Raw genomic sequence first — 15,852 nt, forward strand, 5'->3', positions numbered from 1 at the left:
ACATAGTCATCTATGTCGTTTATATAAATGACAAATAATAGGGGACCCAGTACAGATCCCTGTGGTACGCCACTGGACACTGGCTTCCAGTCACTAAAGCAGCCTTCTGTCATCACCCTCTGCCCCTCCTACAACTAAGCCAATTTTGAACCCACCTTATCAAATTACCCTGTATTCCATGTGCCTTTGCCTTTTTAAGTCTCCCATGTGGGACCTTGTCAAAGGCTTTGCTGAAATCCATATAAACTACATCAGCTCACTACCCTCATCTACACACCTGGTCACCTCCTCAAAAAATTCAATCAAATTTGTTATGTATGACCTCCCTCTGACAAAGCCATGCTGACTATCCCTGATCAAACCTTGCCTCTTCAAGTGGAGATAGATTCTTTCCTTCAGATCTTTCTCCAATAGTTTCCCTACCACTGATGTGAGACTCACTGGCCTGTAGTTCCCTGGCTTATCTCTACAACCCTTCTTAAATAGTGGAACCACATTAGCTGCTCTCCAGTCCTCTGGCACCTCCCCCGTGGCCAGAGAGGAATTAAAAATTTGGGTCAGAGCCCCTGCGATCTCCTCCCTTGCCTCGCTCAGCAGTCTGGGACACAAATCATCTGGACCTGGAGATTTGTCCACTTTTAAGCCTGCCAACACCTCCAACACCTTGTCACTCCCTATATCAATTTGATTCAGAATCTCGAAGTCTCTCTCCCCGAGTTCGATACCTTCATCCTCATTCTCTTGGGTGAAGACGGATGTGATCTTGAATACCTCCAAGTCTCCTCTCAGCCTTCTCTTCTCCAAGGAAAACAGACCTAACCTCTCCAATCTATCCTATTAGTTACAGTTCTTCATCCCCAGGATCATTCTTGTGAATCTCCTCTGTACTCTCTCTCCAATGCCTTCACATCCTTCCTCAAGTATGGTACCCAGAACTGGATGCAGTACTCCAGATGAGGCCTAACTAGTGTCTTATGCAAGCTCAACATGACCTCCTTACTCTGGTTCTCAATGCCCCTATTACTAAAGCCTAAGATACTATATGTTTTATTAACTGCTCTCTCAACATGCCCTGCCATCTACAATGACCTATGTACATATACACCGAGGTCCCTCTGTTCCTGCACCTTCTTTAGAGTTTCTCCCTTTATTTTATATTGACCCTTCATATTCCTCCTGCCAACATGAGTCACCTCACACTTCTCTGCATTGAACTTCATCTGCCACTTGTCTGCCCAATCCACCACCATGTCTATGCTCTCTTGAAGTTCACGGCTATCCTCATCACAGTTGACAACGTTTCCAGTTCCTGTATTATCTGCAAATTTTGAAATCATGCCCTGCACACCACAGTCTAGGTCATCAATATATATCAAGAAGAGCAAGAGTCCCAACACTGACCCCTGGGGAACTCCACTACAAACCTTCCTCTAATCTGAAAAACAACCATTTATCCCTACTCTCTATTTCCTGTCAATCAGCCAATTTCTTATCCAAGTGCCTACTTTCCCTTTTATTCCATGAGCTAGAATTTTGCTCACAAGTTTGTTGTGTGGCACTGTATCAAATGTCTTTTGAAGATCCATATACACAGCAACAGCATTGCCCTTATCAACTTTCTCTGTTACCTCCTCAAAAAAACTCCAAGTTAGTTAAACCTGATTTTTCCTTAATGAAAGCCAGCATGGATTCCTTAATTATCCTGCACTTGTCTAAGTGACAATTGATTTTGTCCCGAACTATAGTTTCTAGAAGCTTCCCTACCACTGAGCATTATCCTTACACCCCTTCTTCAATAAGGGTGTAACATTCACAATTCTCCAGTCCTCTGGCCCCTGTGTCCAAGGAAGACTGGAAGATTATCACTAGTGCCTCGGCAATTTCCACTCTCGCTTTCCTCAGTCCCCTTGGATGCATCCCATCTGGTCCTATTACCTTATCTATTTTAAGTAAAGATAGCCTTTCCAACACCATCTTACTCTCGATTGTAAATTCTTCGCGTGTACCAGTTACCTCCTCTCACCTCGGACTGGATAGCGCCTTCTTCCTTTGTAAAGACAGATGCAGAGAACCCATTTAACACCTCCCATTATTTCTCCTGCCTCCACATGCAAGTCCCCCTTTTTTATCCCTAATCGGCCCTACTCTTTCTTTTACCGGCCTTTTATTATTTACTTATAGACGACCTTGGGGGTTCCCTTTTATGTTCGCTGCCAGACTCTTTATGCTCTCTCTTTGCTTTTCTTATTAGTTTCTTCACTTCACTTCCCCTCTGGTCCTTCTATATTCAGCCTGATTCTCCATTGTGTTTTGCTACCTAACGTCTGTTGTATGCGCAGTTCTTCCTTTTCATCTTTACCTCTATCTCTCTCGTCACCCAGGGTGCTCTGGATTTATTTGTCCTACCTCTCCCCTTCAAGAGATTATACGCTGACATTGTCTGCAACACTTTTTCTTTGAAGGTGGCCCATTGTTCAGCCACTGTCTTTTCTGCCAACATTTGATTCCAACTCACTCGACTGAGATGGATTCTCATCCCATCAAAGTTGGCTTTCCCCCAATTAATTGTCCCTGCTCTGGATAGTTCCTTGTCCTTCTCCATAGCCAACCTAAACCTTATGATACAATGGTCACTGTCCCCCAGAGGCTCTCCCACTGATATTTGATCCACTTGGGCCAACTCATTCCCCAGAACCAGGTCCAACAGTGCCTGTCCTCTCATTGGACTGGAAACATACTGAAGAAAATTATCTTGAACACACTCCAGGAACTCTCACCCTTCTTGTCCCTTGTCACTAATCCTACCCCAGCCTATATTTGGATAATTGAAGTCCCCCATTATAATTGTTCTATAATTCTTGTACCTCTCTGTAATTTCTTTGCAGATTTGTTTCTCTACATTCCTTCCACTAGTTGGTGGTCTATATACTACACCGATCAACGTTATTGCACATATTTCATTCCTTACCTCTAGCCGGAGAGATTCTGGCCTTGACTCCTCTGGAACATCCTCTCTCTCCAGTACTGTAATGCCACCTTTAATCAATGCTGCCACTCTCCGCCCTTTTCTTCCTTTCCTGTCTCTCCTAAATACTGTGTACCCAGGAATATTTAATGCCAACGCCTGCCCTTCTTTGAGCCAGGTCTCTGTTATAGCAATCATATTATAGTTCCATTCGTCAACCTGTGCCTGTAGTTCACCAATCTTACTAACCACACTCCATGCATTCATGTACATGCACATTAATCCTGATTTAGGCTTTTTAACTTTCCCCTATGCTCTGACCCCATCTAATGATTTACTGTTGCCTACTATAGTTCTGTCAAACTCTCCAAGTATTCTATTTACCTTGATACTACTCTCTGGTATATGCCCCTTATCAGTTAATACTTCTCTACTTCCCACTGCCAGTTTTTCTCCTCTGCACTCTGAATTTCCCGTCAGGTTCCCATCCCCTTGCCAATCTAGTTTAAACCCTCCTTACAGCACTAGCAAACCTCCCCACGTGGACATTAGTCCCAGTCCTGTTAAGGTGTAAATTATCCTTCATGTACAGGCCCCAGAACTGGTCCCAATGCCTCAGATCTAGAGCCCTCCCTCCTACTCCATTTCTCCAGCCGCGTGTTGAACTGCTCAATCTTCCTATTCATGTGCTCACCAGCATGTGGCACTGGGAGTAATCCTGAGATTACTGCTCTTGAGGCCCTGCTTTTTGATTCCCTTCCTAACTCCCTAAAACCTGCTTTCAGGACCTCATCCCTTTTTCTACCTTTGCCAATGTGGGCCACAATCTCTGGCTGCTCGCCCTTCCCCTAAAGAATGTCCTGCATGCAGCGTCCCTGTGACATCCTTGACCCTGGCATCAGGGAGGCAACACACCATCCCGGAGACATGTCCGCAGAAACGCCTGTCTGCTCCCCTAACTGTGGAATCCCCTACCACAATAGTACTTCCACTCTTCCTCCTCCTCTCCTGTACAGCTGAGCCACCTGTGATACCACGAACTTGGCTCTTGCTACAGCGGTTAGAGAGTGAGAGTGCCTCAGGGCACACTACCTGCCTGTTCCTCTTAGATACTCTGGCGATCACCCATTCCCTCTCTGCCTGTTGTACTTCTTGGCTGCAGTGTGACCTCTCTGAATGTGCTATCCATGTAATCCTCAGCCTTGCGAATCCACCCCAGTGATCCCGGCCACTGCTTGAGTTCCGCAACTCGGAGCTCAGGTTTCTGCAGTTGGTGACACTTCTAGTGACAGTTACTCGGTAGTTAATAAGTTTCTGCTCAGTAATCCATCAACCCTCTCCAATTATTTGGTGGTTAACAGGCCTAATTCATTATCCTCCCTACTTACCTGGTAGTTAACAGCTCTCTGCTCAGTAATCTATTGACCCTCTCTAGGCACTCGGTAGTAAACAGCTCTGCTCAGTAATCTATCGACCCTCTCTAGGCACTCGGTAGTTAACAGCTCTCTGCTCAGTAATCTATCGACCCTCTCTAGGCACTCGGTAGTTAACAGCTCTCTGCTCAGTAATCTATCGAACCTCTCTAGTTACTCAGTATTTAACAGCTCTGCTCAGTAATCTATCGACCCTCTCTAGGCACTCGGTAGTTAACAGCTCTGCTCAGTAATCTATCGACCCTCTCTAGGCACTCGGTAGTTAACAGCTCTCTGCTCAGTAATCTATCGACCCTCGCTAGTTACTCAGTAGTTAACAGCTCTCTGCTCAGTAATCTATCGACCCTCTCTAGTTACTCAGTAGTTAACAGCTCTCTGCTCAGTAATCTATTGACCCTCTCTAGTTACTCGGTAGTAAACAGCTCTGCTCAGTAATCTATCGACCCTCTCTAGTTACTCAGTAGTTAACAGCTCTCTGCTCAGTAATCTATTGACCCTCTCTAGTTACTCGGTAGTAAACAGCTCTGCTCAGTAATCTATCGACCCTCCCTAGTTACTCGGTAGTTAACAGCTCTGCTCAGTAATCTATCGACCCTCCCTAGTTACTCGGTAGTAAACAGCTCTGCTCAGTAATCTATCGACCCTCTCTAGTTACTCGGTAGTTAACAGCTCTGCTCAGTAATCTATCGACCCTCTCTAGTTACTCGGTAGTAAACAGCTCTGCTCAGTAATCTATCGACCCTCTCTAGTTACTCGGTAGTTAACAGCTCTCTGCGCAGTAATCTTTCAATCACTGTCTCTCGCCAGATATCAGCTCAACCATTTACACCACCTGTCAACTCAGCGGCGCCCCCATCAATCAGAGTGAAGGTCAAAGTTCAGGAAGACATCTTCCTGATTCCGATACTACACAGGTGAGTGGTACGTTCCAGGTGTTTTTATTGTGGGGGTGAGGAGGTGGTTGTAATTCCAGCCACCCAAATAACCAGTGGACTTTGATGATGGAGCAACTCCCTTTGACCAGTAGACATGGAATCTCCTGGGGGAGACATGAAAGATGGGGAAACAGAGGGGAATTAATCTGGAGAATTCCTCAGAGAAGCCTTTGCCACCTTGTGGGGGAAATGTTTTTGTGCAGATGAAGCTCTACAGAATCCTCCTCCCACCCCCTCTTCATCTCACCCCTATCACCATATCCTTCTATTTCTTTCTCCCTCGTGTTTATCCAGTTTCCCCCTTAGATGTATCTACACGATTCACCTCAACCACTCCCTGTGGAAGCGAGTTCCACATTCTCCCCACTGGGTGAAGAAATTTCCCCTGAGTTCCCCATTGGCTTTATCAGTGACTATCTTACATTGATAGCCCCTAATTCTGGCCTCCACACAAGTGGGACCATCTTCTCTACATCTACCCTGTCAAACCCTTTAGAAATTTTAAACTCTTTAGAAATGTTTCAGACACTCAGCATTTTTCTATAGGAAAGAGTCCCAGCCTGTTCAACCTTCCCTGATAGTTGGCATCTCTCGGTTCTGGTATCCATAGAACCATAGAACACTACAGCACAGAAAACAGGCCATTCGGCCCTTCTAGTCTGTGCCGAAATATTATTCCGCTAGTTCCATTGATCTGCCCCTAGTCCATAACCCTCTAGACCTCTCCCATCCATGTATCTATCTAATTTATTCTTAAAACTTAAGAGTGAGCCCGCATTTACCACGTCAGATGGTAGCTCGTTCCACACTCTCACCACTCTACGAGTGAAGAAGTTCCCCCTAATGTTCCCCCTAAACCTTTCCCCTTTCACCCTAAAGCCATGTCCTCTTGCGTTTATCTCTCCTAATCTAAGTGGAAAGAGCCTACTCGCATTTACTCTGTCTATACCCCTCATAATTTTGTAAACTTCTATCAAATCTCCCCTCATTCTTCTACGCTCCAAGGAATAAAGTCCTAACCTGTTAAATCTTTCCCTGTAACTCAACTCCTTAAGACCCGGCAACATCCTAGTAAATCTTCTCTGCACTCTCTCAATCTTACTGATATCCTTCCTGTAGTTAGGTGACCAGAACTGCACACAATCCTCCAAAGTTGGCCTCACCAATGTCTTATACAACCTCACCATAACATCCCAACTCCTATACTCAATACTTTGATTTATGTAGGCCAGTATGCCAAAAGCTTTCTTTACAACCTTGTCTACCTGTGACACCACTTTCAGGGAATTATGTATCTGAACTCCCAGATCCCTTTGTTCCTCCGCACTCCTCAGTGCCCAACCATTTATCGTTCCAGTAAACCTTTTTTACACCTTCTCCAGTGCATCTATATTCTTTCCATAATACAGAGACTTGAACTGTGCACAGTCTGGTCTAAGCAAGGTATTGTTCCCTTTTTGTGGTATGTTGTGGGTCTGGGCTGGTGCTGGTCTGGTGACCCACAGAACAGGAATGCGAACCTGTCCTGGGAAGGTGGAAAGGTGACTTCATCAACAGCCTGGCTAGCGTCAAAACAACATTGCTGAACCGGTTGTTTTTTGAAACAATGTCCTTCCGGAGTGGGCAGTCTGCCATTCTTCCCCTAGGGCCTGGCCTACACCTTATGCCGGTCCCATACTCTAATGGCTCCTAAAACCCTCTGAAATGGTCCAGCAAGGCCTTAATTGTAAATCATCGACAGTGATTACAACCACGCCAGCGTGGCACACACGCCAATGACCAATGGCATAAACAGGGCACGGGTGTGCGGCTTCCTTTAGCCAAATGGTTAGCCAATGATATTGGCCCAGCTAGGAAGAGCGACCCCATGATAGGAGATAGGGGAGGGGTCTCTGTGGATGCTTCTGGACATAGAGCCAGTGGGTTGAGGGGGGTGCTGAGCTGTGGGATATGAGCACCTAGCTGAAGCTTTACATTCAGTCAGTAGGAGCTGTTTGGCCATTGGATCTCTGTTTCCAGTTCCAGCTGTGAGTTTAACCTCCCCTCCTCCCCACAGTGACAGTGAGGTGCGCACTGTGTCCTGGCTGGCTGAACAGGCCACCCAGCGATATTACCAGACCTGTGGACTGCGGCCCAAACTCTCCCTGAAGAAGGAAGGAGCACTGCTCGCCCCGCAGGACCCCATCATGCACGTCTTACAGAACGATGAGGAGGTAAGACCTGATACCACTGCCTTAACACAGGGGCAGATACAGAACAAAGCTCCTGCTACACCGTCCCCATCAAACTCTCCCAGGACAGGTACAGCACGGAGTTAGATACAGAGTAAAGCTCCCTTTACACTGTCCCCATCAAACACTCCCAGGGCAGGTACAACACGGGGTTAGATACAGAATAAAGCTCCCTCTACACTGTCCCCATCAAACACTCCTAGGACAGGTACAGCACGGGGTTAGATACAGAGTAAAGCTCCCTCTACACTGTCCCCATCAAACACTCCCAGGGCAGGTACAACACGGGGTTAGATACAGAGTAAAGCTCCCTCTACACTGTCCCCATCAAACACTCCCAGAACAGGTACAGCACGGGGTTAGATACAGAGTAAAGCTCCCTCTACACTGTCCCCATCAAACACTCCCAGGACAGGTACAGCACGGGGTTAGATACAGAGTAAAGCTCCCTCTACACTGTCCCCATCAAACACTCCCAGGGCAGGTACAGCACGGGGTTAGATACAGAGTAAAGCTCCCTCTACACTGTCCCCATCAAACACTCCCAGGACAGGTACAGCACGGGGTTAGATACAGAGTAAAGCTCCTTCAACACCGTCCCCATCAAACACTCCCAGGACAGGTACAGCACGAGGTTAGATACAGAGTAAAGCTCCCTCTACACTGTCCCCATCAAACACTCCCAGGACAGGTACAGCACGGGGTTAGATACAGAACAAAGCTCCTGCTACACCGTCCCCATCAAACACTCCCAGGGCAGGTACAGCACGGGGTTAGATACAGAGTAAAGCTCCCTCTACACTGTCCCCATCAAACACTCCCAGGACAGGTACAGCACGGGGTTAGATACAGAGTAAAGCTCCCTCGACACTGTCCCCATCAAACACTCCCAGGACAGGTACAGCACGGGGTTAGATACAGAGTAAAGCTCCCTCTACACTGTCCCCATCAAACACTCCCAGGACAGGTACAGCACGGGGTTAGATACAGAGTAAAGCTCCCTCTACACTGTCCCCATCAAACACTCCCAGGGCAGGTACAGCACGGGGTTAGATACAGAGTAAAGCTCCCTCTACGCTGTCCCCATCAAACACTCCCAGGACAGGTACAGCACGGGGTTAGATACAGAGTAAAGCTCCCTCTACACTGTCCACATCAAACACTCCCAGGACAGGTACAGCACGGGGTTAGATACAGGGTAAAGCTCCCTCTACACTGTCTCCATCAAACACTCCCAGCACAGGCATAGGGTGGGTGCAGGTTGTGAGCAGTGAGGGTGCTGGTTTGGGTGGGTGCAGGGTGTGGGCAGTGAGGGTGCTGGTTTGGGTGGGTGCAGGGTGTGGGCAGTGAGGGTGCTGGTTTGGGTGGGTGCAGTGAGGGTGCTGGTTTGGGTGTGGGCAGTGAGGGTGCTGGTTTGGGTGGGGGCAGTGAGGGTGCTGGTTTGGGTGTGGACAGTGAGGGTGCTGGTTTGGGTGGGGCCAGTGACAGTGCTGGTTTGGGTGGGGGCAGTGAGGGTGCTGGTTTGGGTGGGGGCAGTGAGGGTGCTGGTTTAGGTGGGGGCAGTGAGGGTGCTGGTTTGGGTGGGGACAGTGAGAGTGCTGGTTTGGGTGGGGGCAGTGAGGGTACTGGTTTAGGTGGGGGCACTGAGGGTGCTGGTTTAGGTGGGGGCACTGAGGGTGCTGGTTTGCGTGGGTGCAGGGGGTGGGCAGTGGGGGTGTTGGTTTGGGTGTGGGCAGGGGGTGGGGACAGTGAGGGTGCTGGTTTGAGTGGGGACAGTGAGGGTGCTGGTTTGGGTGGGGACAGTGAGGGCGCAGGGTGTGGGGCGGGGCGCAGGGTGTGGGGCGGGGCGCAGGGTGTGGGGCGGGGCGCAGGGTGTGGGGCGGGGGGCAGGGTGTGGGGCGGGGGGCAGGGTGTGGGGCGGGGCGCAGGGTGTGGGGCGGGGGGCAGGGTGTGGGCGGGTGCCGGGTGTGGGCGGGTGCCGTGTGTGGGGCAGGGCGCCGTGAGTGGGGCAGGGCGCCGTGTGTGGGGCAGGGCGCCGTGAGTGGGGCAGGGCGCCGTGAGTGGGGCAGGGCGCCGTGAGTGGGGCAGGGCGCCGTGTGTGGGGCAGGGCGCCGTGTGTGGGGCAGGGCGCCGTGTGTGGGGCAGGGCGCCGTGTGTGGGGCAGGGCGCCGGGTGTGGGGCAGGGCGCCGGGTGTGGGGCGGGGCTTGTTTGGGTGGGCGCCGGGTGTGGGCGGGTGCTGGGTGTGGGCGGGAGCTGTGTTTGGGTGGGTGCTGTGTGGGGGTCGGAGCTGTGTTTGGGTGGGTGCTTGGTGTAGGCGGGAGCTGTGTTTGGGTGGGTGCTGTGTGTGGGTCGGAGCTGTGTTTGGGTGGGTGCTGTGTGGGTCGGAGCTGGTTTGGGTGGGTGCTGTGTGTGGGTCGGAGCTGTGTTTGGGTGGGTGCTGTGTGGGTCGGAGCTGGTTTGGGTGGGTGCTGTGTGTGGGTCGGAGCTGTGTTTGGGTGGGTGCTGTGTGGGTCGGAGCTGGTTTGGGTGGGTGCTGTGTGTGGGTCGGAGCTGTGTTTGGGTGGGTGCTGTGTGGGTCGGAGCTGGTTTGGGTGGGTGCTGTGTGGGGGTCGGAGCTGTGTTTGGGTGGGTGCTTGGTGTGGGCGGGAGCTGTGTTTGGGTGGGTGCTGTGTGTGGGTCCGAGCTGTGTTTGGGTGGGTGCAGGGTGCGGGTCCGAGCTGTGTTTGGGTGGGTGCTGGGTGCGGGCAGTGTGGGTGCTGGGTGCGGGCAGTGTGGGTGCTGGGTCCGGGCAGTGTGGGTGCTGGGTGTGGGCGGGTGCTGGTTTGGCTGGGAGCTGGTTTGGGTGGGTGCTGGGTGTGGGTCGGAGCTGTGTTTGGGTGGGTGCAGGGTGCGGGCAGTGTGGGTGCTGGGTGTGGGCGGGTGCTGGTTTGGGTGGGTGCTGGGTGTGGGTCGGAGCTGTGTTTGGGTGGGTGCAGGGTGCGGGTCCGAGCTGTGTTTGGGTGGGTGCAGGGTGCGGGCAGTGTGGGTGCTGGGTGTGGGCGGGTGCTGGGTGTGGGCGGGTGCTGGGTGTGGGCGGGTGCTGGGTGTGGGCGGGTGCTGGGTGTGGGCGGGTGCTGGGTGTGGGTCGGAGCTGTGTTTGGGTGGGTGCTGAGTGCGGGCAGTGTGGGTGCTGGGTGTGGGCGGGTGCTGGGTGTGGGTCGGAGCTGTGTTTGGGTGGGTGCAGGGTGCGGGCAGTGTGGGTGCTGGGTGTGGGCGGGTGCTGGTTTGGGTGGGTGCTGGGTGTGGGTCGGTGCTGGGTGTGGGTCGGTGCTGGGTGTGGGTGGGAGCTGGGTGTGGGCGGGTGCTGGGTGTGGGCGGGTGCTGGGTGTGGGCGGGTGCTGGGAGTGGGCGGGTGCTGGTTTGGGTGGGTGCTGGGTGTGGGCGGGTGCTGGGTGTGGGCGGGTGCTGGGTGTGAGCGGGTGCTGGGTGTGGGCGGGTGCTGGGTGTGGGCGGGTGCTGGGTGTGGGCGGGTGCTGGGTGTGGGCGGGTGCTGGGTGTGGGCGGGTGCTGGGTGTGGGTCGGAGCTGTGTTTGGGTGGGTGCTGGGTGCGGGCAGTGTGGGTGCTGGGTGTGGGCGGGTGCTGGGTGTGGGCGGGTGCTGGGTGTGGGCGGGTGCTGGGTGTGGGCGGGTGCTGGGTGTGGGCGGGTGCTGGGTGTGGGCGGGTGCTGGGTGTGGGCGGGTGCTGGGTGTGGGTCGGAGCTGGGTGTGGGTCGGAGCTGGGTGTGGGTCGGAGCTGGGTGTGGGTCGGAGCTGGGTGTGGGCGGGTGCTGGGTGGTGGGTCAGAGCTGGGTGTGGGCGGGTGCTGGGTGTGGGTCGGAGCTGGGTGTGGGCGGGTGCTGGTGTGGGCGGGTGCTGGGTGTGGGCGGGTGCTGGGTGTGGGCGGGTGCTGGGTGTGGGCGGGTGCTGGGTGTGGGCGGGTGCTGGGTGTGGGTCGGAGCTGGGTGTGGGTCGGAGCTGGGTGTGGGCGGGTGCTGGGTGTGGGTCGGAGCTGGGTGTGGGCGGGTGCTGGGTGTGGGTCGGAGCTGGGTGTGGGCGGGTGCTGGGTGTGGGCGGGTGCTGGGTGTGGGCCGGAGCTGGGTGTGGGCCGGTGCTGGGTGTGGGCGGGTGCTGGGTGTGGGCGGGTGCTGGTTTGGGTGGGTGCTGGGTGTGGGCCGGAGCTGGGTGTGGGCCGGAGCTGGGTGTGGGCCGGAGCTGGGTGTGGGCCGGTGCTGGGTGTGGGCGGGTGCTGGGTGTGGGCGGGTGCTGGGTGTGGGCCGGAGCTGGGTGTGGGCCGGAGCTGGGTGTGGGCCGGTGCTGGGTGTGGGCCGGTGCTGGGTGTGGGCGGGTGCTGGGTGTGGGCGGGTGCTGGGTGTGGGTCGGAGCTGGGTGTGGGCGGGTGCTGGGTGTGGGCGGGTGCTGGGTGTGGGCGGGTGCTGGGTGTGGGCGGGTGCTGGGTGTGGGCGGGTGCTGGGTGTGGGCGGGTGCTGGGTGTGGGCGGGTGCTGGGTGTGGGCGGGTGCTGGGTGTGGGCGGGTGCTGGGTGTGGGTCGGAGCTGGGTGTGGGCGGGTGCTGGGTGTGGGTCGGAGCTGTGTTTGGGTGGGTGCTGGGTGCGGGCAGTGTGGGTGCTGGGTGTGGGGGGTGCTGGGTGTGGGTGGGTGCTGGGTGTGGGCGGGTGCTGGGTGTGGGCGGGTGCTGGGTGTGGGCGGGTGCTGGGTGTGGGCGGGTGCTGGGTGTGGGCGGGTGCTGGGTGTGGGCGGGTGCTGGGTGTGGGCGGGTGCTGGGTGTGGGCGGGTGCTGGGTGTGGGCGGGTGCTGGGTGTGGGTCGGAGCTGACGGTAGCTGCTCCGTGTCCTGTTTGTTTACTGCGCTCTGCTTGTTACACTGAGCTGTGAACGGAGGGAAGGACGATTCACCCTCTCTCATTTCTCCTCTTCAGGTCCTGGCTGAGGTCCTGTCCTGGGATCTGCCTCCTCTGACCGATCGATACAAGAGGGCCTGTGACAGTCTGGCACTGGGTAAGGGAAGGAATAGAAAACCGTCTCTAATACAGACTGGGTGTTAACACTTACTGAGAATCTCTGTAACCTACTCCAGCTAAACCGCTTTCACAGCTCCCTCCCTCCCTCTCTGTCTGTCTGTCTCTCTGTCTGTCTGTCTGTCTCTCTGTCTGTCTCTCTGTCTGTCTGTCTGCTCCTCTGGCTTCTCACTCATTTCCATTGCTGCATCATTGACAGCCGGGCCTTAAACTCTGGAATTCCCTCCCTAAACCCCTCAGCCTCCCCCCTCCTCACTCCCTCCTCGGGGCCCCCCCCCCCTCCTCGCCACCCCCCCCCCCCCCCCTTCCTCCTCGCCCCCCCCCCCCCCCCCCCCCCAACTTCCTCCTTGGTCCCCCTCCTCCTTGGTCCCCCCAGCTCCCCCCTCCTCTCAGCTGCCTATTAAAACCACCCTATCTTTTGGCTACCTGCTCTAAATCTCCTTTTGCCACTCGGTGTCAGGTTTACCTGTTTACCGTTCCTCTGAGGCTCTTTACGATGGTTTACCTGTCGTTGTGGCTGTGTAATATTCTGTTGCTGGTGTCCTTCTGCAGTGGGTTTTCTGTCATTCCTGACTTGAGCTTCTCCCCTTTCTCAAGCTGTCAACGGCCTGGTGCTGAGGGTGTGTGATACCCAGGAGAACAGTACCTGCTTCCGATTGTCCAACCTGTCCCTGAACAAGGAGCACCTGACCCCCATCCTGCGGGCACTCAAGCTACAGACCACCACCCGCCAACTCTGCCTGTCCGGCAACCGCCTTGGCGACGATGCCATGGATGAGCTGCTGGCCAGCCTGGTGACCATGCCCAACCTGACCCTGCTGGACCTCTCATCCAATCAGATCACACATGAAGGCCTGAGGAAGCTGAGTGAGCCCAGCACCCTCTCCAGGGAATCCCCCTTTCAGGTGGGTGTCTAAACTCTATCTGTTCTGAGCTGCTCGGTTGGTGCTGAGTGTACAGGTACACATGAACGGAAAGGCTTTAGCTTGTGTCTTGTAAGTTTGAAGATTACAGATTGAGTTCGATGGCAATGGGTGAAAGATGGAACTTTGACACGGAATCCGAGGCACAGACATAGGCCATTCGGCCCACACTGTCTATGCTGGTGTTTATACTCTACACGAGCCTCTTCCCACTCTGATTACACCTTCCCACCTTGCCTATCCCGCATCCATTCCCTTCACCATCACATATGCATTGAGCTGCTTAAACTCTGTGCTTCAGCCAATCCAACAGCAAGTTCCACATTCTCACCATTGATAACGTGAAGAAATTCGCCCTAAATTCTCAAGTTGGTCTGTCGGTGCCTGTCTTGTATTGATATCCTCTTGTTCTGGACTCACCCACACATGGAAACAGCCTCTCCTTGTAGAATCCGATAGACACTGAGGTCCTCCAGACTCTGACCAGACCAGACTCTGCTCTCATCTGCTCTGTTCTTGCACTTTAGGGAGGATGTGAAGCCATTGGAAAGGGTGCAGAGGAGATTCACGGGAATAGTCTCAGGGATGAGGAACTTCAGTTACGTGGCTAAATTGGAGAGGATTGGGACTGTTTACCTTGGAAAAGAGATGGTTGAGAGGAGATTTGACAGAGGTGTTCAAAATCATGGGGGGTCTGGACAGAGTAGATAGAAAGAAACTGTTCCCATTGGTGGAAGGATCGAGAACCAGAGGGCACAGATTTAAAGTAATTGGCAAAAGATGCAATGGAAACATGGGAAAACTTTTTCACACAGCAAGTGGCTGGGATCTGGAATGTGCTGCCTGAGAGTCTGGTGGAGGCAGATTTGATAAGGGAGCTTAAGGTGAAGGAACCCTTAGGAGGAAGTGACCATAATATGATAGAATGTACCCTGCAATTTGAGAGGAAAAAGCTGGAATCAGATGTAACGGTATTACAGTTGAATAAAGGCAACTACAGAGGCATGAGGGAGGAGCTCGCCAGAATTGACTGGGAGATGAGCCTAGCAGGAAAGACAGTGGAACAGCAATGGCAGGAGTTTCTGGGAGTAATTTGGGAGACACAGCAAAAATTCATCCCTAGGAAGAAGAAGCATACTTAAAGGGAGGACGAGGCAACCATGGCTGACAAGGGAAGTCAGGGACAGCATAAAAGCTAAAGAGAAAGCATACAATGCAGCGAAGAGCAGTGGGAAACCAGGGGATTGGGAAGCCTACAAAGACCAACAGAGGACAACTAAAAAAGAAATAAGGAGGGAGAAGATTAAATATGAGGGTAAACTAGTCAGTAATATAAAAGAAGATTGCAAGAGGTTTTTTAGATATATAAAGGGTAAGAGAGACAAAAGTGGACATTGGGCCGCTGGAAAATGACGCTGGAGAAGTAGTAGTGGGGAACAAAGAAATGGCGGAGGAACTGAATAGGTACTTTGCGTCAGTCTTCACAGTGGAAGACACGAGTAACATCCTCAAAGTTCAAGAGAGTCGGGGGACAGAGGTGAGTATGGTGGCCATTACCAAGGAGAAGGTGCTAGGAAAACTGAAAGGTCTGAAGGTGGATAAATCACCTGGACCAGATGGTACACCCCAGAGTTCTGAAGGAGATAGCTGAAGAGATAGTGGAGGCGTTTGTGGTGATCTTTCAGGAATCACTGGAGTCAGGGAGGGTCCCAGAGGACTGGAAAATCGCTAATGTAACCCCCCTGTTTAAGAAGGGAGTGAGGCAAAACACGGGAAATTACAGGCCTATTAGCCTGACGTCGGTCGTTGGTAAGATTTTAGAGTCCATTATTAAGGATGAGATTTCAGAATACTTGAAAGTGCATGGTAAAATAGGGCAAAGTCAGCATGGTTTCATCAAGGGGAGGTCATGCCTGACAAATCTGTTAGAATTCTTTGAGGAGGTAACGAGCAGGTTAGACAAAGGAGAGCCAATGGATGTTATCTACTTGGACTTCCAGAAGGCCTTTGACAAGGTGCCGCACAGGAGGCTGCTCAGTAAGATAAGAGCCCATGGTGTTAGAGGCAAGGTACTAGCATGGATAGAAGATTGGCTGTTTGGCAGGAGGCAGAGAGTGGGGATAAGAGGGTCCTTCTCAGGATGGCAGCCAGTGACCAGTGGAGTTCCGCAGGGGTCAGTGTTGGGACTACAACTTTTCACTTTATACATTAATGATCTGGATGAAGGAACTGAGGGCATCCTGGCTAAGTTTGCAGATGATACAAAGATAGGTGGAGGGACAGGTAGTATTGAGGAGGCAGGGAGGCTGCAG

General features: G+C 53.1%; 1 protein-coding gene across 2 annotated transcripts in view; it reads left to right on the forward strand.

Moving 5' to 3' along the window:
- tonsl (tonsoku-like, DNA repair protein) overlaps positions 1–15,852 on the forward strand; it is a 99,310-nt gene that overhangs the window by 67,323 nt on the left and 16,135 nt on the right. For both annotated transcript variants that reach the window (XM_078535850.1, XM_078535854.1), the window contains exons 18-21: positions 5,206–5,312; positions 7,390–7,546; positions 12,519–12,597; positions 13,215–13,522. In XM_078535850.1, coding sequence (XP_078391976.1) covers positions 5,206–5,312; positions 7,390–7,546; positions 12,519–12,597; positions 13,215–13,522 — 651 coding nt within the window. The remainder of the gene's footprint in view (positions 1–5,205; positions 5,313–7,389; positions 7,547–12,518; positions 12,598–13,214; positions 13,523–15,852) is intronic.

This window comes from Cetorhinus maximus, chromosome 3 (genome assembly GCF_964194155.1).
Source record: "Cetorhinus maximus chromosome 3, sCetMax3.hap1.1, whole genome shotgun sequence".
Lineage (NCBI taxonomy): Eukaryota > Metazoa > Chordata > Chondrichthyes > Lamniformes > Cetorhinidae > Cetorhinus > Cetorhinus maximus.